This window comes from Lutjanus erythropterus, chromosome 10 (genome assembly GCF_056507025.1).
Source record: "Lutjanus erythropterus isolate fLutEry1 chromosome 10, fLutEry1.hap2, whole genome shotgun sequence".
NCBI classification, from domain to species: Eukaryota; Metazoa; Chordata; class Actinopteri; order Lutjaniformes; family Lutjanidae; genus Lutjanus; species Lutjanus erythropterus.
Window position 1 is genome coordinate 41,418,109 of NC_139326.1, and position 22,844 is coordinate 41,440,952.

The 22,844-nt window shown below is 38.7% G+C and overlaps 1 protein-coding gene across 1 annotated transcript in view; it reads right to left on the reverse strand.

The window, feature by feature from the left end:
• Positions 1 to 2,313: 2,313 nt before the first annotated feature.
• The window catches only part of npr3 (natriuretic peptide receptor 3), a 38,287-nt gene continuing 17,756 nt past the window's right edge, over positions 2,314 to 22,844 (reverse strand). Inside the window, exons 2-8 of the mRNA XM_084729352.1 lie at positions 15,592 to 15,714; positions 12,405 to 12,580; positions 7,202 to 7,337; positions 6,342 to 6,436; positions 6,123 to 6,237; positions 5,944 to 6,028; positions 2,314 to 3,674 (exon numbers count right to left, since the gene is read on the reverse strand). Coding sequence (XP_084585478.1) covers positions 3,563 to 3,674; positions 5,944 to 6,028; positions 6,123 to 6,237; positions 6,342 to 6,436; positions 7,202 to 7,337; positions 12,405 to 12,580; positions 15,592 to 15,714 — 842 coding nt within the window. The 3' untranslated portion in view covers positions 2,314 to 3,562. The remainder of the gene's footprint in view (positions 3,675 to 5,943; positions 6,029 to 6,122; positions 6,238 to 6,341; positions 6,437 to 7,201; positions 7,338 to 12,404; positions 12,581 to 15,591; positions 15,715 to 22,844) is intronic.

Genomic DNA, 22,844 nt, shown 5'->3' on the forward strand with positions numbered 1-22,844 from the left:
AAATTACTACTATTATTCTACAAATTTCTTGGTGAAAGTGTATTTCCTAAGGATTTATATGTATGAAGTATATGTAAATTAGAAAATGTTCTCATCTACTTTGATTAATTTAGTTTCCAAACTTGCTCTGTGCCAGAAAACACCCTTCAGGAATGCACAACTTCAAATAAAAAAGGTGTTAAAAAAAACTTCAAAATCTATTTAAAATATATATATATATTTAGTTCATAATTCATAACAATGATGTTAAAATATTTCATGGTCCCAGTTTCTCAAATGTGGAGATTTTCTGCTTGTCCTTTTAACTGATTTAATCATTTTAACATATTGTCAGTAAATGTAGAGATCTGGACTGTTGTGGGACAAATTGTGAGGCTGAGTCTTTGGGCTGTGGGGTAATTGTGACAACATTTGTCATTATTTTCAGAATTTTTGCTAATCAAATAATCGATTGACTAATGGAGAAAATAATCAGTAGATAATTCCATCCTCACATTCACACAGGCATTTGACAGTCACCAAGTAACCTAACCTTCATGAGCCGGAGCACATGTAGGAAATCCACGCCAACATGGGAAGACCATGCAAACTCCAGATAGAAAGGCCCTAGCCAGAGTCTTCCTGCTGTTAGGCAACAGTGCTAACATGGTACAGTGGTTAGCAAATAGGATTAAGTTAAATAAAATCACTGCAGATAATATATACATTTTGAGAAAAATGTTTTAAAGCAACAGTAAATGTCTTCCGAGTTTGTCATGCCACAGAAAGGTTTTATTAACCACCCAGCTAAATTTGAATGATTAAAAAATTTCTGAGTACATAAAATGAGGTCTCAACATCATGACAAAATGAGCAGTTTTGTCTGCTCTGAAATGCCGGGGGCATGTCCACTCCACTGTCTCAAGAGTCAAACACTGCAAACACTACAACCTGAAAATAATCTCAAACATACATAAGTGTAAAATGTGTTTAGAATAAACACAGATTATGAATTTATTATTATACATTATAGTATGTATAGACTTATATACATATATTTATAAATTTGTCACTTTGAAATTGAATACAATAAATGTGTTTACCCTCAGAATATTTTCCCCAACACACAAACTAAAGGAAGCTTCTTTACCAAGTTCACTGTCTTTATTTTGTTTCATAAAAATCTTATCCTTAAATACGGCATGAATATAACAACCCAAATGACAAAGAGTTAGCTCAAAAAAAAAAAGATGTGGAGTGAAATATTTTTTTATGATGCAGTCACTTCTGTTTACAGAAAGCATCTCACACTGCCTTTATAACACATAAACATTTATCTATCATGAATATCAAAATTATTTATGACTTCAGTTCCACTTTCTGATAAGGAATACTTTATAAGGGGTTTATAATTTTGGAATTTATGTCTTTGGTAATGTAAGTGATAAGATCCCAGAACACAGTTCATATGCTAAAAAAGTTGTAAATAATAATAAACTGTAGTTTCATTCATTGAGAGTCTGTGTAACAGACAACCAACAACCACAAGCCTACTCAAATTGTTCTTCTTACTGGCTTATTACTGATCTATAAAGCAATATTAATTCAATAAGCATTAATCAAGCATAAAAATATGCCTTATCAGAAAAGTAGTTCCACAATTTGTTACACAAATAGAAATTGAATTCATGAAACTCATTAAAAAAGGAAATACTGTAAATGAGGCAACCTGAAGGTGTCAAAGAGATGTACTTTAAAGATGATATGTTATCCAGAGTTTCTCATATCAAGAGCAATGTGGTTTGTACGGAGGCTGCTGGATCTCAGCTGAAAACCTTACAATATCAGTAGCTTAATATCAGTAGCTTATAGCCGATCGATATAGAACTGACCTATATTTCTTTTTAGTTGGTTAGCTCTAGTTTTGCTCTGGCATTGTTGTTTACCACCTTTAAAGGGAGAGTTTGTATTTTTCTTAATGGGGTTGTATGAGGTCAGTGTATCACCAACAGTAGATAGCAGTCGACATGCCCCTAGTTTGGAGAAGCAGCAGGAATACCAGTGAAGGAAGCTGAGCAATGTCCTGCTGAGGACAGGGTCAGCAGCAGCACGTATTTTAGACACCTAAAAATCAGTTTAAGTACATATTTAGAATATTTTCACCATTTTGCAGTCGGAAAAGTCTGTCTGACAGCTGGGCAAACTAAAGTTAAACTGCTTGTAGAATTGCTCTCACCCCACCACCAGACTCCCTTGACAAAATCAGTCATTTTACAATGAGTCGCTGTGTTAGTTTCTTTGTGTTATTGTGTCTTGTGTATACAATAATAACAGATCGAGGCAGCAGTAAGACCAGCAACGGTTGTGCTCAGCGAGATAAAATGACTGTTTTCACCCATGGAGTCTGTTGCTTAGCCAGAGGGCAAAGCTCTTTGTCAACTGGTGAATCTTCGTTTCCAACCCTCACCTATGGTCATAAGGGGGTCATGACCAAAAGAACGAGATCTCAGATTTGGTGACCAAAATGTGTTTTCTCAGGAGGGTGGCTGGTATCTCCCTTAGGGATACAGTGAGAAGCTCAGTCATCCGTGAGGGACTTGGAGTAGAGCTGCTGCTCCTTTGTGTAGAAAGGAGCCTGCCAGGCATCTCGTAAGGATGCCACCTGGTCACTTCCCTAGGGAGGTGTTTCAGGCACGTCCAGCTTGGAGATGGGGCAGACCAAGGACTAGGTGGAGGGTTTTTATCTCCACCTTGGCCTGGGAACACCTCGGGATCCCCTAGTCAGAGCTGGTTAATGTGGCCAGGGAAAGGGAGGTCTGGGGTCCCCTGCTGGAACTGCTACGTTCGGATAAGCAGTTGAAGATGGGTGGATGGAGTCTGGTTGCTTTGGACAGAGCCATATTTGTCCCATCAGAAAAGTCCCTCTGATAGAAAGTTAAAGTGCTGCAAATATTCTAAATGTAATGTACAGATTCCTTAGGGTGCCTAAAATCTATTTATCTGCCGATCCTGTTCACAGCAGTGCATTTCTCAGCCTCCGACACCTGTACTCCGGTTTCTTTAAACTGTGGGCTTGCTGATCACCATCAGGTAATAAACTGACAATGGATAAGTACTACATACAAACCCACTTTAAATAATCCCAACTATCCCTTTAAATATTAGGCCCCTTTTGTCCTGTTCTAGAAACACAAAAGTAGACCTCACCAACCCTACTAGTGCATGCCAATGTAGTGTTAGATATACCGTCTGTTCTTAATCATTCACAGTCATGATAACCACCATCCAAATATTAAAAAAATGAAAGAAATTGTGTAAAAAAAAAAAAAAAACTTAAAGAATATTATGGCCAAAGCTTTCTATACACCAATACAATCATATAGCCTTGTATGGAGGAAAATCCAAGGAAGTGGTGCTTTGTGACTGTTACAACTGTCCTGAGTTACAATAAGTCAAAACATTAAAAGGATACAAACACAAAATGTCTCATTTTTAACAGCATGGCTCCACTGACAACCATTTTAAAGTCTTTGGTCACATTCAGATGTGTGATTCTCTGTGAAGGGACTGGTGCTGCTGCCCATTACGCTGCCGAGAGGTTCGATCTGATGGAGTCCTCTCGTAACTGACGGTGCTTCCCAGTGTCACACTCTTCACTATGTGTGCGACGCTCAATGGTAATCCTGTAGTTTTTTCTGCAGAGGAGTGAATCATTAAAGAAAAAATCAGTATGTTCACTTTCACAATTGTTGCTGTCAGTTAATGAGTCATCAAAATCACTCAGTTCAGGAGGCAGCGACTACAACAGTTTTATCAGTCCTTTTAATAAGTTTGCGATGTTGCGATCGCAATAATTCACACAAATTTAACCAATCCCTGTGAACTTTGTGTGGCCTTGCAATTTTATCCAAACTGCAGCTTTTCTGCAAATTTGATATCATACATGTATGTTTCAGTAGCCAATGTTTTTTTTATTATTCACAAGTTTTTTGCATTTATATATTTTTATTTTGTCACAAGTGCTGAAAAGAACACAATATTTTTCATTGTTATTATCATCTATCAATGTTCTGTGCACTTCTTCATCTACAAATAAAGCAGATTTTATTTTTGTACTTGTGAACCTTTTTGGTGAGGTTACTTAGAACACTGAGTGTGGTTTTGTTCTCTCTGGAACAAGATGCCTTTGATTGTAATGAATTATATATGAAAAACTGCAACTTTATTTTGCATTGCAAAAAAGCCTGAAAACATTGCAACATGCAACAATTTGTTTTAGAAAAGCTGCTGTGAAATCAGGGATCTTAGGCTGCAACAATCCCAAAAACAGCCTGCGAAATACTGGAGGCACTGGTTTTATTATTTATTTGGTAGAGAAAACTGTTGTTAAAGTCCATTTCATTTGACAAAGTGACACTTTTTTCATATTTATCCTACAGTACAGTGTGCAAAGGTTTTCTGTTTTGCTGTCAATCCCAAATAACAGAATTAAAGTGTGTATCCATATAGCTTTTTTTCTAGCGCCAGGGTCATTTGTCAGTTGTTCCTAATGCAAAAGCATGTAGCCATGGGTTGCCAGGTTGGTCAAAAACAGCCAAAAGTCAGGTCAAAACAGCCCAAAACTAGCACAAGGGCCAATAAAACTGTCACCAATAGGCAATGTCTGTGTATGAGCTGATCTGGAGTCAGTTTGGTAGAATTTTGGCATAGAGTGCTGAAGGGATGGTGTATATTTGTAGCCCAACTCGGAAGTTAGCTTTGCTTTGACACCGATGAGTTTTTTGTATTGGATTTTGGATTAGTGCAGAAAAATGAGGTCTGTGGCAAAACAAAAGTTTATAATACTATATACTATAAGACTTGTTGTTCAGCAAGATCATCTTCACCAATGAACATCACTGTTGATTTTTAAAACTTACAGGAGAAATCTGTAATATAATTAGTGTAATAAATCATAATATGACCTTGATATATCATCAGAGATCAAGGAAACACATTAATTTTAAATACTCAACTCTCTGACAACAACATTACAGCTGTGGTGTCCTTTGAAATTTCTATTTTAACTGTTAAATTGAGCAAAATGTTAATGGAGCTTGGCAGCAGTGAGACAGGCAGCCACTTTAACTCCAGAATGTGTTATTTCAGAGTAGTGGGTTCTTGTTTTCAGGGTAACAGGCTCAAGATTACATTGACAGACAGTTAAATAAAGTTGATCAACTTGCAATGCTGGACTCATCCTCGCTTTTTGTCAGTTAAAAATGTTGTGCACATCTGGCGTTTTTGCTATGTTCCTGCAGCCTGCCCAAGCTTCCCCAAGTCTGGGGAGGCAGGAGGAGGACAACTCCCTTTAAACAATAAATCATATATTAAACAGGATTTCAACTTAAAATATACAGTCTATGGCTCCAACTCACTATTTGGACTGCTGTAGGCTACTCATTTTAATTTTAATACAAAACCACACATCTGGCAATCCTGCAAAAACACACTGCACACTCAACTTTTCAAGTTGAAAATCAATATTTCAAAAAGGCACTGGTGTCATCACTGCTGCCCTCTTTTTAGGCAACTAGTCATATACTACATAGAGTGGGACTTTTCACCATGGTAGCCAAGACAATAGAGAAGAAGCTTGCTGTGGCTGTGTCTGTCCATCCCGAGCTTTATGATAAGTCAGATATAACAACAGCTGGACACAATGTTGCTGGTGATTGCTGTGACAGTACCATCCTACATGCTGTGAGCTGGTTAGCTTTATAAACAACCCTTAATGTAGCTTTAACTTAGCTACCTAGCTAATGTCAATAATAGTGTCAAACACATGCAGTGTTTTTTTCTATAACACAAGTGCTTCATCCCAACACTCCCCAAAGCCTGCCAGCACTTCTCATCCAGAGAAAAACCATACTTGAATGTGACAATATCAGTATACCTTAGGAGATAAATATCACCTATTGTTACCTGAAAAAGTAGAATGCTATAAGCATTGCAGCTCCCAGAACAGCTCCCACTATGACTCCAGTCAAAGCCGATACTCCTAGACCACCTGTTTGGAAGAGCAGTTCCAGTGAGAACATGTAGATAGCATAAAAAGTAGAATTTAATGTCACAGGTTTCAGTGAACAGTAGTGGTCATTTACATGATTTGTCCGGTATGTCTGCGGGTTTATATCTTCCTCTCAGAGTGAAATGGTCAGAGTTGAAGGCAGGCAGCAGCTGAAAAGTTCCATTTACACCAAAGTAGTTGGCCACCACCTGTAAGTTAGTATGTCATATTACTTTTACCATTCTCTGCCTGCTAGGCAAGATATTAGCACCTTGGGTTTAACTCATCACAGTGTTGAAAGTTTGCTTCTTACCTCATATGTTCCTGCCTCGACATTGGTCATGGCCATCAAAGAGAAATCTCCATTTCTGTCACCATTGCTGTCCATGGATACCTGCCCAGCAATCCCTGTCCACCATCATCAAAACAAGGAGAATATCATTCAGGAGTCAACTGTTGTCCAACTGATAGTAAACCATGACAGTTTGTCAACCATAACCCTAAGTACTTGCATAAATACGTTTAACCCAGCTGTTTGCAAGCTTGACAATCAAAATCAACATTTTTGACCAAAAAAGAAAAAAAAAAATCTGTCTGCAGCCCCAACTATTAAATTCTCTCTTTTTTGATTTGGCATCCAAAAAGAGGAAAGAGCACCAAACCACAGACATAAGTTAAGACAAATTTTAGGTGACAAAATCTTATATTAATATTTGTTATTTTTTTTATTTTGTGTGCAGGCTACATATTTTTTTTACAGTTGGCAAATGTAAGAATCACTTTACACTGTACTGGAACTGATGGACTGGCCAAGTCAAAGTCTCGGTTTGAATCCTATTGAACAAATTTAGGATTTAGTAGGTTCAAAGAGAAAAGTTTTGGTTATTATGTGTGAAAAAGGACTATTTAGTTGTTTCGGTTTATTTGCCAAATAAATAACAATAACATTTTTAGTTTTAAACAAATTTTTTGAAAGATTTCTATAATATTTCTGTTTTCTTGTTTTTATGACAGGTTGTCTAATAAATTTGTTAAGCACTGTATATTTGATATACCTCCTTTCTTGTGAGGATCTTGCATTAGCATCAATTCCATTGAGGACTGGTTTGGAGAATTAGGGTATGACAGATTTTTTTTGCTTAACAAAGTTCCACTTTGAGCAATGTCTTTTACCTTCAAATGTTCTGTTCCACATGAGTGAGGTGATCTCTGTTCCGTTCTTCTTACTGTATCCATTTTTCATGGCTTCATGCAAGGCGATGGCATACAGCAACATGGCATCATGGAATCCCTCAACAAACATGTTGACCTGAAATGGAACAAATATATGGACAGAAATAGTCACTGAACTGTGAATTTGAATCACATGATTTCACTGAAAATTCAACTCTCTGTCCACATTCAAGTCCCACAATTTAAAGTCAGTTCAACTCAGAACTATTTTAAGTTTACTGAATACACATCTGGTCATTGAGGAAGAGCAACTGAGTGCAGATTTAGAGAACTCCTTTTCACATACTGTAATGACTAGTTTCTCTCAGTGATATCAATAACTATCAATAGGAGCTTAATATATAATACACTTAATATACACACACACACACACACACACACACACACACATTTTGCATCAGTCTGACAATGGCACTATAAGTCATAATGGTGGCTATATTCAAGCTTTCATAGAACTTATTACTAAATTATTTAATTTTAATTATTCAAAGCGCACCATTTTGCCTGTCTGATTGTGTTTACTTGCTCTGATTTTGTTGATTAAGTCCTCTTTCCTTGCTCTTTGTGCTTCTACCTTGGATAAGCAGGCTATGTAGTTAAATTGTTTATTTTCTGTCTGTCTTTATGATCGCCAGTCTGCACGGAGTCTTTTATTTTGAAAATCAACCACATTCTCCCCTGTTTTCCGTGCCTGACTTCCTGCCCGTTTGACCTGCTCTGTGGCAACTGAGGCGCCATCCGTCAAAAATAGACTTGCTGCATATTCTCTGCGGACCTGCCGCACCTGGTGTAAATTAGGGGTCAGTGTGATTGATGGACCAGGAACTCGTGGACTGACAAATGTCCCCTGTTATCTGGAGTGCAAACTGCTATTAAATGCGTTAATTTTTTGACACTTTTTTTTGTAATTAATTAATCGTAATTAACGCGTTAAAGTCCCACCCCTAATATATATATACAGTCAAGCCCAAAATTATTCATACCACTGGCAAATTTTGCTTAAAGTTACTTTTATTCAACCAGAAAGTTTTTTGTTTTTTTTTTTGACCGGAAATGACACAGGCTTCCAAAAGATAATAAGACGATGTACAACAAAAATTATTTCTCAGCTTTTATTTACCACAAAAAGTGGCATGTCCAAAATTATTCATACCCTTCTCAATAATCAATCGTAAAAAACCTTTATTGGCTCTTACAGCAATCAAACACTTCCTATAATTGCTGACCAGCTTTTTGCATGTCTCCAATGGTATTTTTGCCCATTCATCTTTAGTGATGAGCTCCAACTCTTTCAGGTTGGAGGGTCTCCTTGGCATCACCCTGATCTTTAGCTCCCTCCACAGGTTTTCCATTGGATTCAAGTCAGGACTCTAGCTGGGCCACTGCAAAATGTTCATGTTTTTGTCCGCTAACCATTTCTTCACCACTTTTGCTGTGTGTTTTGGGTCGTTGTCGTGCTGAAACGTCCACTGGTGCCCAAGGCCAAGTTTCTCTGCAGACTGCCTGATGTTGTTGTTGTTGAGAATCTTGATGTATTGCTCTTTTTTCATGGTGCCGTTTACTGTGATTAGGTTCCCTGGTCCATTGGCTGAAAAACACCCCCAAAGTGTTAGGTTCCCACCACCATGTTTGACAGTGGGGATGGTGTTCTTAGGGTGGAAGGCTTCTCCTGTTTTACGCCAAATGAAGGATACATCATTGTGGCCAAACAATTCAATTTTTGTTTCATCTGACCATAAAACAGAAGACAAGAAGTCTTCTTCTTTGTCCAGATGAGCATTTGCAAAGGCCAAGTGGGCTTTTGTGTGCCTTATCTGGAGAAGTGGTGTCCTCCTTGGTCTGTGTCCATGGAACCCAGCAGTGTGCAGTGTCCGTTGGACTGTCTGCCTTGAGACGTTGCCACCAGCACAGCCCAGATTCACCAGGATGGCCTTGGAGATCCTTGGATTCTTTTTCACATCTCTCACTATCCTCCTGGCCAGCACAGGTGTCACTTTTGGCTTCTGACCACGTCCTCTGAGATCAGAGCAGCAGATCAGTGCAGAACGTGTTGTATTTTTTAATAATACTTTGCACTGTAGCCACTGGAACTTGAAAACATTTAGATATGACCTTATAGCCCTTTCCAGACTTGTGAGCAGCCACAATGCGAAGCCACAGGTCCTCAGTGAGCTCCTTTGTCTTAGCCATGACTGTTCACAAACCAACTGCAGAGAGCTGCTGTTTTTCACCTGTTGAGTTGATTAAAACTGCTGTTCCCAATGAATCAGGGTAATTAGGATGCTTTAGAACAGCTTGGACTATTTGGAATGGTACAGAACTTTGAATTTTCCCATAGACTGTGACAGTTTGCAAAGGGTATGAATAATTTTGGATAATATATATATATATATATATATATATATATATATATATATATATATATATATATATATATATGTATACATAATGTATTCCTACATTCAAGGTCCTGAGGTAATCCAAACGTAACAGAAAATAATCAAGATACATTAGGCTTTTTTAATATTGTGATACTTGGATTAAGATGCTGACTACATTTTTTTAATAGGTAATTAGGCATTTTATCTTAATAGATTTTAAAGTAACCCTTCCTGAGGACATAAATAGACATCCAAACGGCTGTCCTCCTTGTGAGTACAGAGGGTGTTGAGGCCCTCCAAACCAAAACAGCGTCCGTGGAGTTGTAAAGTCATTGTTCTGAGGCGACAGAGGAAGCACATGTCTGTCGGCATACGGAAACAAACATGCACAGGGGTTGTTCAGAGATCCATGGCTGTTTCTTTTAAACTTGGATAGATTTTGAAGTCTTGTTTTCTTTCTTTGATCCCTTCTCCTTATATGAGTTGGATAAGACAATCAGATTGCTTGAGGCTCGGTTCGGTACAGTGCATTGTTAAAATTTAAGAGGTGTGTTTACATTGGCTCCTCTGCGCAGACCTGCAGACATTTACAGATCCTTGAAAGAACCTTTCTTTCACATTCTCCCATGGTTGTCTCTCCCCCATCACACTTCGTGGCTCTAATCCCACTAAATCCTGGATTATACTCCCATGGACAGCTGTGGACACAACGGATGCATACTACAACATAGTTCTGTTATGAACTGATATTTACTGATTGGAGTCCATGTAAAGGATGCATTCCACACCTGTGTATTAGATTAGCATCTAGAGGATCAGCATAATGGTCGTGTATCTTGTATCTGCAAGGTCAGAACAAATTGGTGATACGTGGATGTCCACACAGACCCAAGGCATGCTCCCTCCGATGACAAACCTCACACACAACACAACCTCAGAAGAACCTGTGGAGAGGAAGTCATGTATGGTCCCCTTACCTAGCTGAATACAGATCAGTGGCAGTACGGATGCAACAGATTGCAGTTGTCCCATTTTCCGTCGGATCGCCCCCACAGTTCAGCATGCATGTGATCTACAGACTACATGTGACTATCATTGTGTTAGACACAGTTGTACTGTTGCTGTTACTTTTAGATAAGTTATATTATTCATAATCTCAATGCAGAATTGCAGTGAAACTGTGATATTTAATGAAACTTTGGTCATTCCTGCTGTCTTAACTTCTACACAGCTCCTCTCAGCTCACTGGAGCAGCTCTGTGTCTGTCTGTCTCTGACACAGGGTGTGTGTGGCTATAATATACACACATTCCTTTTAACGCCACTATTTTTTTTTAATGCACGATTAACACACGTTCTGTTACATCTGTGGTTTAAACACTACAGATTAGGGCTGCATGATATTGGAAAAAACTGACATTGCGATTTTTTTTTAACCCTGTGATATATATTGCGATATGAAAAAATACAAGAATTTTCACCAGATGACTTGATAGCACTTTATGTTATGCTGCACTGCCACCATCTTGTGGACAATTAACCTGCACTGATCTTGTGACTCACTCCACATACAGGGTCGTGGTCTGCTTTGGCAAACTGATTAAGAACGATTGTGATTGTTGGATTGCTGCACGCAGTGTGTGTCAGGTACCCTTGAAATTAGATGAGAACACGTTTAGTTCATTTGCTTCCTACATCGCAGGATCTGCAATGTGACTATTGCACACACGTACATTGCGATGACGATGCTCAAACGATATATTGTGCAGCTCTACTACAGATTAAAATATCTGTCTCTGTAAAGTCCAAACAGACAGAGGTTCGTCTCCTCCACAAAACTGTGCTGCATTATTGTAAGTTACGATAAAGAGTCCAGATGTTGTCTCTCCTTTTCATCTCCTCGGTGTGTGTCAGTGCGCAGTTTGCTGTCTGCTGTGGTTTAAAACATCCTCACTGATGTAAACTGTCAGAGTGACACTGATGTAAATGATCCTGCTGCATATTGCACATCATTTCATTATTATATAGACTGAGCTGAATAAAGGTGAGGATTTTTATCCTCAGAGGACAATATTTTATTAAAGAAATAAACTATCATTAACAATGGTAACACTTAATAAATAAATAAATGCATATAAATAGCGACCTTTTCCTAAATTACAGCTGGCTCTATGTTGTTGAAATTTCACATCTGAAGCCTGCAGTGCACCATAGAAGCTTCAATAGCCCATCTATTGAAGTATATTGATATATACACATCGTATACATATATTATTTTTAATATTACATTACATTGGGGATGACTCAAAACTGTAGTATGATCCAAACTGTGAATTTTGTGATCAGATCAGTACCAAGTGCTACCGATCTCCCATATAATGATGTCGCTACAGACATGGGTCCAGTAACCTTTTGATGAGCCTTGACCTGGAGGCTCATCAAAGGGTGTACAGCGGTGAACAGTGGTCTGTTCTATTCTGGGATGTTCTGGGGAGGAGAGCAGTAGACACCAACAGGTGGAGGTGTGATAGAGGAGGATGCTGTATGCACAGAGCTTCATGGCACAAATTTTACCCTAACATGGTGTTTTAGGGGACCCACATTTTGTTTTCTAATGTCAGCCAATTATAAATACATTCAAATACAACTTGACTCATCAGTGTCTGTAAATTCATCATGTATCAGGCAGTAATTTTTCAGAGAGATTCCATAAGATGCATTCAAGGCTGAGAAAATAAGTGTGAGATCGACAGACATACGTACACTTCCACAGTCTTTGCAGTCATCAAATCCAGCTTTTTTGATGGACTTTTTCATTTCCATGGAGAAGCTTTCAAACTCAGGCTTGACTGTCCTGAGCAGTGTCACAGTGTTCAGAGAAGCATAGGCCTGCCTGGCATCACTGTCGTATTTATCTCCTCTCTTCCATGACCCATTGCCTAGAATTCAGTTTTAGAGACAGAACAAGGTAGATTTTTCAAACATTGTTAAACATTATTGTTTGATAAAGGTCAGTTCTAGAAATACTGATCCCTAGCTAGCCACAGTGTAGTCCTTACAGAACAGAGCAGATGCCTTCAGGAGAAAAACTCTTTTAGGGAAAAAAAAAAAGTAATTATATAAAATGGCAAACAAAATATTTCTCTAAACCAGCATGAGCTGTTTTGAGAAAACAACCTGATGAAGGTCAGCATAAGTTCAATTAGGAAGAAACATCTATAACTGTCTTTCTCTCCCCCTCTCTCTTTACCCTCTTATTCTCAATCAGCTATCTATGGGTGTTCACTCTTTAAGTTAACCAACCAGATTTAACCACAACCACTTTATACAAGATGATGCCACACATTTTGGATGGAGTCCAAACGCCAAAGACTTTTCACATTTCTTATCTTGATTGTGCACAACTTCAGTTATATTCCAAATTTATTTCATACACTCAGAATGAAGTCTGTCCTGATTGAAATGAGCCCTGCACAGTTTCCTCTGGATTCTGCACAAATGACATTCAGTGCCATCTTCATTACTGTTGTATGAAGTGTGCCCTTTATTGAACAAGGCTGAAAGTAGCACTGTGGGTTGAGGAGATCAGTTGACAGCATTCCTGGTCATTCACCATTCATTTAGTCTTATTTGTATCCACCACCTGAATCTACAGATCAGTATGAAATTATTAGCCCCCCCATGAAAATTTCATTTTTTTAACTATTTCCCAAGTGCTGTTAAACAGAGCAAGGAATTTTTAACACAGCTTTTCCAAACATCCGAGTTTTATTTTAGATGCTTACATTATTTTACTTTGCACACAGAAACAAAAACTAATTATTATTTACAAATTATTATTTATTTATATATTTATTTATATTATTTACTAATTATTTCACAAAAAACAAAAACTACCAGGGTCAAAATTATTACCCCCCCCCTGATGCTAATAGTCAGTTGTGTATCCTTTTTGCTGAATAACAGCCTGTAGTTGTTTGTTGTAGTTTTCAACAAGTCTCAGACACATCTCCTGAGGAATCCCAGCCCATTCTTCTTTGGTGAATCTCTCAAGCTCCTCCAGATTTGATGGTCTTCTGGCATGAACCTTGGTCTTCAGTCAGTCCCACACATTTCAATGGGATTCAAGTCAGGGCTTTGTGCAGGCCAGTCAATAATATTCACTTTGGTCTTTTGGAGGTAGTTCTTCACCAGGAGCAATGTATGTTTTGGGTCATTATCATGGACAAAGTGGCAACCCAGACACAGTTTTGCTGCTGACTGCTTGAGGTTTTCTTTCAAAATCTTCACATATCCTTCTTTCTTCATGATTCCCAGTTCCAGACACACTGAAGCATCCCCACAGCATAATACTCCCACCACTGTGTTTCATTGTGGGGACGGTGTTCTTTGGGTTATATACTTCTCCCTTCTTTCTCCAAACATAAGCAACATCTCTATGACCAAAGAGCTCTAGTTTGGTCTCATCTGACCAAAGGACACGCTTCCAGAAAGCATAATCTTCCTCCAGGTTGTCCTGGCAGCAGTCTTGCTTGAAGGTCTCTCCTCTGCAGAAGTGGAGTTTTTCTTGGTCTACAACCTCGCAGTCCATTCCTGTGCAGGGCTCTAGTGATTGTCTTCTTGGAGACTACAATTCACAACTTGACTAAGTCATTCACTAGTGTCTTGGCAGTTGTTCTGGGGTCTTTAGACACATCTCTCACAAGCTTTCTTTCCAGAGTCTTTGAAATCTTTCACTTCCTACCTCTGCCAGGCTTGTTCTGTACTGTGTGGCTCTCTTTGAATTTCTTGATGATACTTCTCACTCCAGTTCTTGACACTTGGAAATGCTGTTATAACTTTGTATATCCTCCTCCTGCTTTGTGAGCATCAACAATTCTTTTTCTCAAGTCTAAACTGATTTCTTTTGTTTTTGTCATGATGCTTTCTCAAGTGACAGCTTACTGAAGTTTTTATACTGTGTGTAAATTGGAAGATAACCCTCAGTTTTAACCTGATTTTACAAGCTTTGAGCATTACAAAGTTAAAGCACATCGTTGCACAACAGTGGTTTGTGCTATGGCTCAATAAAAAAGATCAGTTCTTAAGGGGGGTAATAATATTGACCCTGGTCATTTTTGTTTTTTTCTGAAATAATTCTGTTATTGTGTACAAATAGAAATAATTTATGCTTTCTAAATAAAACTAGAATGTTTAGAAATGCTATGTTGAAAATTCCTTGCTCTGTTAAAAAGTACTTGGGGAAATTTTGAAAACAAAATTTAAATTTCATAGGGGGGCTAATAATTTTGTCCTCATCTGTATATCCAGATTCATTCATTCTTGGCGTCACAGCTTGGTTTGGTCACCTCTCAGTGTAACTGTAGTACAAACTAGTGTGACTCATGCAGGCTTCATGGAAGATAATAGGACTAAGACAGCATCCATCCCTGCAGCCTACCTACAAACACACTGTCCTAAGCCAAGCCAGCAGGATATTTGTAGCACAGGTTTTATCTGTTTAACATGAATGTATGTGGCCTGTGGATTAACTGCAGTGCCTTGAAGGTTTTTGTTGGTCAAGTGCTGTCTGTTGCTTTAAGATAGAAAAGTGCCATCAATGCACCTGACTGCACATAATAAAACCAACACACCCATGAAACTAGTTGTGCTGCACTGTGCGCCACTTTACACTGGCGTAAGATGGGGCCCATAGTCATCATTTCATTTCAAATCTAATGTCCCAGATGTCATGGACCACAGGCACAGGTTGTCATGCATCATTTACATGTTCTCACAGAGTACAGAACCAAGAATACAGAAAACATGGAACTGTTTAAATATGTAAGGACTACACTGTGGATAAATAGAAAGCTTATTCATACATTAAGACTGCAGAAAATGTACAATAATTCATCACAAGCAGTTTGTAAAAAACATGCATTGGAAAGTAGTGTGACATGACCTTTACCATAAGAAGAGGCATTGAAGAGTTCAACATTAAAGAACATATAATTGCCGTTGGTCAGCCGTCGTCTGTGAGCAGCCAGCATGATCTCTCGAATTTTGTCTGCTGCCATGCACATGATGACCACTGCAGAAAAATGACAGAGACAAATGCAGTTATAGTCATTAGACAGATTGAATTAGAAGTTTGTATGAAAGCATAAAACTCAAATCTTAGTAAGAGTAATGTTCATGAGATCACTGAGGGAAACTTTTCAGAATTTTCAACAGCTCATTACTGACAAATGAGGACAGTCCATGATTGACAGAACATTCATCAAGAGACCAATGGAACCACAGTGTAAACACTAATTAACTATTTCTCAGTTGGATTAGCACAACATAAGACAATAAACTGTACAGAAATACTGAAAACTTACTTAGATTGATGGACATTTATCTTTTGGAAGTGTAAGTCATAGTGATTGATATCACTGTTTGTGTATTGTCAGAAACAATAAAATACTGGATTTAATTTAATACTGAATATCAAAGAAGCGCACAGCTCGACAGCCCTCCCTGCACTTGGCAGGTCTGATCACAACCTGATTCACTTTTTGCCACAATCCATTAACAACTTGCGACCATTGGTACAGTCAGAAGGTGGTCGCTGGAGCCACATGAAACATCACGGTGAGGACTCACACACTACATCTGTTAAATAAGTGAATTGATGAAATCAATACGTGGATGTGCCAGAATTTCCTACAACTAAACACAGACAAAACTAAGATAAATGTTTTTGGCCCTAAAGAACAAAGATTAAAAGTGAGTGCTCACCTTGAATCCATGACACTAAAACCTAAAAATCAAGCCAGAAATCTTGGTGTCATTCTGGACTCAGACCTAAATTTCAACAGTCACATAAAGACAATTACTAAATCAGCCTACTACCACCTTAAAAACATAGCAAGAATTAAAGGATTTCTGTCTGGGGAAGATACAGAAAAACTTGTTCATGCTTTCATTTTCAGCAGGCTGGACTATTGTAACGGTGTCTTCACAGGTCTGAGTAAAAAATCAATCAGACAACTGCAGCTTGTCCAGAACGCTGCTGCCAGAATCCTCACCAACACCAAGAGAGTGGAGCACATTACACCAGTGCTTAAATCACTGCACTGGCTTCCCGTGTGTCAAAGGATAGACTTTAAAATTTTGTTACTTGTCTACAAAGCACTAAATGGTCTCGGGCCTAAATATATCTCTGATTTGCTTATACGTTATGAAACACCAAGACCCTTCAGATCATCTGGAACAGGTTTACTCAGTGTTCCCAGGATTAGAACCAAACAAGGTGAAGCAGCCTTTAGTTTCTGTGCTCCCCACCTGTGGAACAAACCAGAACACCTGAAGTCAGCTGAAACTGTCGGTTTATTTAAATCAGGTCTTAAAACATTTTCTGTTTACTGCAGCCTACCAGTGAAGTGGATACGTTACATATTTTTAGGATAATCTGTAGCTATTGTTTTTATATTTGTCTGCTGCCGCTTTTGTTTTATGTTTGCTTCTTTCTTTAAATGCATTTCTGTAATGTTTTAAACTATTTATTGTCCTGCTTTTAGCTTTTGTTTTTAATTATCTCAAACATGCATTTTCAAGTTCTGTAAAGCACCTTGAATTGCCCTGTGTATGATTGGTGCTATATAAATAAAATTACCTTGCCTTGCCTTGCCTTACAAAACAGGATACATCAGCTTCCCTGTGGACAATGTTGTTTCAACCTGGACTGTAACCAGTTTCCTCAATGATAAGCCCTATATCACCAGGGACATCAAGGCAAGCAAGATCAAGGAGGGCAAGGACATCTGCAGGGGGAAGATAAAGACCTGGCTCAGCAGAACAACACCAGGGAAGTGCGGAGAATCATGAGGATTATTAACGGCTACAATCAACCAAAAATGTAGGACTAGCTGGGCCGACAACCTCTGTTCTCAACTGGATTCCCAACCTCCACATTTTTCAACTTGTGACCTGGGCATCAACACTTCCCTCTGCACTTTGATACTGGACTTCCTGACCAACAGACCAGAACATCTGAATGTTGGCACACTACAAGTTGCCAAGTCCTTCCTCTACTCCCTCTCCACCTATGACTGTACATGGTTCTACTACCATTGTCAAGTTTGCAAATGACCCAGTGGTGGTTGGCCTCATCAGCAACGAGTCAGCTTATAGGAAGTCCAGCACCTGGCAGTGTGATGCCTTGACAACAGCCTCTCCCCTCATATCATTAATACCAAAGAGGTCATTGTGGACTTTAGGAGGACCAAAGGTGGCACACACACACACACCTGTATGTATCAACGTAACGGACACCGAATATGTCAACAACTTTAAGTGTTGTTTAAGTTTAAGTGTCCACATCTCCAGTGACCTGTTTTGGACCCACAACACCTCAACCCTTGTCAAAAATGCACATCTGCATTTTTTCTTCCCAAGGAGTCCGAAGAACACTCACCTTTCTCCTGAGGATGTCCATGTTTAGTCGACTATACAATTGAACATTGCCACCCTTGCTAGTTAGCAGTCAGTTAAATTATTTATCAATATTTTATTCATGTACCATGCCAGTTTACTATTGCATCTAAGATATTATGAAGCTGCCTACCAGTACTCAGGGCTACAGCACCATCAGACAGCAGCCCCTCTCGCCCAGCACAAATGCCTGGTGGCCCACAATCTAGAAAAATGAAAATAATCACACTCTACAATCACCAGATCGTGTTCTACATGCCACCGAATTCTGTGGCCCTCTGCACCATGCAATATGAACATTACACATTAACCTACAAAACATGACAACAACTAACTAAATGCCTCAACTTTTCAGACCGAAAAGGATCACAGAGTCTGGTTATAAATGACTTAATTCAGCCAGAGCTGACCTTAGCTGGCACACAGTGTGGCTAACATTAGCAGTGCTAGCAGCAGCAGCCTACTCTGCTTGCAGGTTAATGTCTGTGTCTGTGCTGAATGTGGTCACATGTTGCTCCAGTCGAGTGGTTATACACCACTTTATTCTGTCACAGCCTACATTCAACCTTAACAACTTCAAATGGCTCTTAATACACAGTATTTTGGGAGCAGTAACATTAGCAATAAATTATTTGTGCTCAATTTTAACTGCTTTCCAAGTGTTTTCTTACTGTTAGACTAGTCAACTAGTCTAAATTAAAATTTGCATTTAGTTGACAGGGAAATTGATCCCCAGGAACATCCCTACTGTCACCCCAGATTCTGGCAGACTTAAACAAAGGCGCCATCAATCCTCACCACCTGCATCCTACACCACCATTGCAGAGGGTGGTGAAAATTGTCCAGCGCCTCACCAGCACCAACACAAACAGTGTCTGCAGAGGACACGCAGCATTGTCAGGGAAACCTCTCATCCCAGCCACAGATCATATGCCCTCCTCCCTCCTGGAGTCTCTGTTCCAGGACCAACAGGTTCAGGAAGAGCTTCTTCCCTCCAGCTGTCACAGTGATAAACAGTTTCTTGTAAAAAAAAAACATTTCCTTCTATCCAGCTCCACCAAAATGAAATGTAGCCAACAAATGTTACTCACATCACATTAGTCATCACAAACATGTCCACTTCCACTGTAAATATAAATTCTTCTCTCTTCATCTGCCACCAGTTACATTGTGATGTTAGACACTGGGAGAGGGGAATATGTTTTCAATGTAATGATTTTTCATGGCACTGTTTTTAAAGGCTCTTCAACATACCTGTTGATCATGTCTATCATAGCAAACAAGTATGATGTGCACATCAGCACAAAGGTTTCTGTGGTTCATTTGCAACAGTCTGGTGCTGTGTAATTCTGGCTTTCCAGAGCACATCACTGTGATTAGAGGCTGCAGATGGAACAGATACCTGCCGTGTTCAGATGGCTGTCAGTCAGCTGAGGGACTCTTTATAACATATCACTTTAGTGAATAACAGACCTGCAAGAATCACACATTGATTTTTATTCTCTCTCACTGACGTAATCAATGTCCTAATCAGATTAAAATTGTGTATTTTCTGTGTGATTACGTGTCAGCTTGTTGATGAAAGTAGAATAAAGAGGAATCATTGCACAAAAATGAATCAAGGGGTTTGTGTAATTTTAGAGAGTGCTTTCAGCAAATAAAGTCACCAAAAGTTTACTGAAAATTGGTGTGGTGTGCATGCTGTGCTGCTTCAAGGTGGGAAAAAAGCTTCAAGACAGACTTAGAAAAATTGGCCACTATCCACACTGACTAGTAGAAAACTGAAAACTGAGGGTCTGCTACACATTTGTGGACTTTGCAGACAAGAAGCCAGTCAGCATCAGTGAAGGAGAAGGAGTTACATAGTTAGAATTCTCCCTTTATCTACCCATGTGCTTCCAGGTGTCAGGCACAGTGAGCAGCATATTGGTACACTGCCAACTGTGTTGCCAGTGATGGAAATTCAGCAGTGCAGCTATTCTCATTTCAAGGTGTATTTGTTTTACTAAACATTTAATCATTTAGAGTATTTTAGTGAGCAAAGTGTTTGCCAAAAAATATCAGATGCAGAAATGTCTTTCACTGGCTTGATATAAACTTTTCCTTTGGTGTCCCAGTGATTAAAAATAAATAAACCAACAAACAAGTAGCTACACAAACAAGGGTTGCAATTGAAAACACAGTAACCCCAGCGTCCCTGTTAATAAGGAAGATTCAGAGTCTTGCTGGAACATTCCTCACAACTCTGTCACTTAAACACACCTCCTGAAATATCCCTTGAGTCAGTGGGACAAACTTCACCTCAGTCCTGCCAGCACTATAGCACCCTTTAATTACACCGGGCTCGACACACACTACTGGCCCTGTGTATGCTCTGCAAGCCATTCCATGAGGCAGCGCTTGCAGCCAGCAATATTTCAAAACTTCTGGATTTTCCTTTTTGCTAGGGCACTGATGCTAGTTACAAATTAACTCAGGAATGGGGCAGCACATGGTGCACTTACTGAGTGCCCACAGTGTATTTCAAGTGTCCTGTTCTGGCTGTAAACTTGTAAATTTGGAGCATATGCAAATAGGGGACTGTTGTGCAAATTAATAATGCCATTACTCCAAAAAAAAAGGATTTATGTTGTTGCTTCTGTCTGTCAGAGAGGTGAACAGGAGAAAAAGAATCCGTCTCTGCTGGACAGAGCAAAACCTTCACATACATGGATGCTGTTGATTACCAAAGTGAGTGAACGAGAGCGGGATAAGTGGACTGATTTACATGTTTGTTGTTATTGTCTTTGGTTACATATCGCTGTCCCTGCCCTTTCAGGCTGGACCTTAAGACATTTGTGGTTGTACAGTAAAAGCGAGTCATTGCCTTACAACTATGCAGGAGTCCAAGGGGAGTTCTCTCCAAACACAAAGACTTCATACAGACTCAGGATGGGAGTGCATGTCCCAGGAGGATCAGCATCAGAAATGGACCAATCACAGGAGAGGTACTTTATTTTCCCTCCTAAGTGGTTCTTACATGTTGTAATATTGTACAGTTAATGGTACAGAAATCTGTAGCAAATTGATGAGGGGGGTTTTACAAGCAAAGTGTTGGAGAAATGACTGAAAGAGAAGTGGATACAAGCAGAGTCAGCTGAAAAAGTTTGTGTCATTCTGAAATGTGATGGAACAAGCAGGACATAGTATGAACAGCATTGAAATGATAAGTTTGATTCAGTAATAATAATGAGTGAAGTTTTCCCATTATTAGTAGATAATAATCATTGGAAACTCTCTCCATAGTATATACACACAATACCTACTATTATTATGTTTGCTTCATCAGGGTGGTGTTCCATAAGCAGAAAAATATTAAACTTATCTGAACTGTGGTCACAATGAACTTCTAAGGACATTAATACAAGTAATATAATCAATCTGATAATATGGTTGAGGCTGAATTCTCACTCATGAATGAACTTGTGGATGAAAGGTTTTTTTCACGTCCTAACCTTGTGGACCCATCAGCCTGATATTTTTTCAGGCACATGTATGACTGTATGCTCAAGAACCTCTCATGCGGAGAGTCATTATTTTTTTATATTTTTTATTTTTTGAAAAACCACAAAAAAACTATTTTATTGATTTATAGAGATTTCTTACTCCTCTTATATCATATGTTATGGTCAATGACAGTTAGGCTGCATACTGCCACCTCCTCTGCTTTTCGCTTGCGCAGTTGCCATTTTGGAGTGTTTGAGGTCTGCCAGTAAGCAAATGAGAGATGCAGACTTCACTACAAAATTCAGAACCAATTTTCCTGAAATTTGGTTTATGTTAAATGTGAGAAATTGAACATGACAGCAGTAAGTTGTTGGAATTAAATTCAGTTTCTGGGGGTCTAATTAACTCTATGCCAAAACCTTCTAAACAGCCACAACTTCCACTGGGACAGGCAGGTTCCAACCTGTGAACAGGCCACATTGAGTGTCAATTATATAGAATTTCAGCCTTTGTAAATTACTCCAGAAATGTAGATTTCTCCATCTGCTATATTGTTGTTAACCTGTTGGGTTGCTGAAATGTTCTAAAGAAATGACAAAGTGTTCTAAATGAATAAAAAAAAATCTAAATAGATAACAAAATGTTAAACATGAAGAACAATGTTTAAATGGAGAAGTATGGAATTATCATCCTGTTTATTGTTTCCTTATTAAGTTCATACAGTAAGGTGAACCCAGGATGCTCAGTTGCGATGCCATGACACTACTGTATGCATCTTAAAGAAAACTGAGACTACACTATACAAAAACACTTTGTTTAAAACTTTGTAAATCTCTACTGGTTGCATTTGACACCTGTGGTGGCATTGCAGCAGGTACTTCACCATCTGTTGTCTGGTGGAGATCTACACTGAACTGAGTGACCTCTTCTGATTGTTTGCATAAAAGTGGCTGCGTTAGAGATTGGATTAAACTATTTAAACTATGATACTCTTATTCCTTCTAAAGTCATTCCCAAAGACTGGATGGTCTGGAAGTTTTAAAAAAGTTTTACCAACTAGTAATGTTTTGTTGAGATAATTTATTTCTTCTTAAAATAAGCTAGAATCGTTTTAGAAACCCCCAAACTGTATTTCAACAATGACTGTGTAAACACAGTGAAGTGAAAGTAAATTATAGTGAATATTTCAGTATCACTGTGAATAATAAGTAAATTATCTCAACTAAAGATCTTAAACTCAAGAGTTTGATTCAAAAC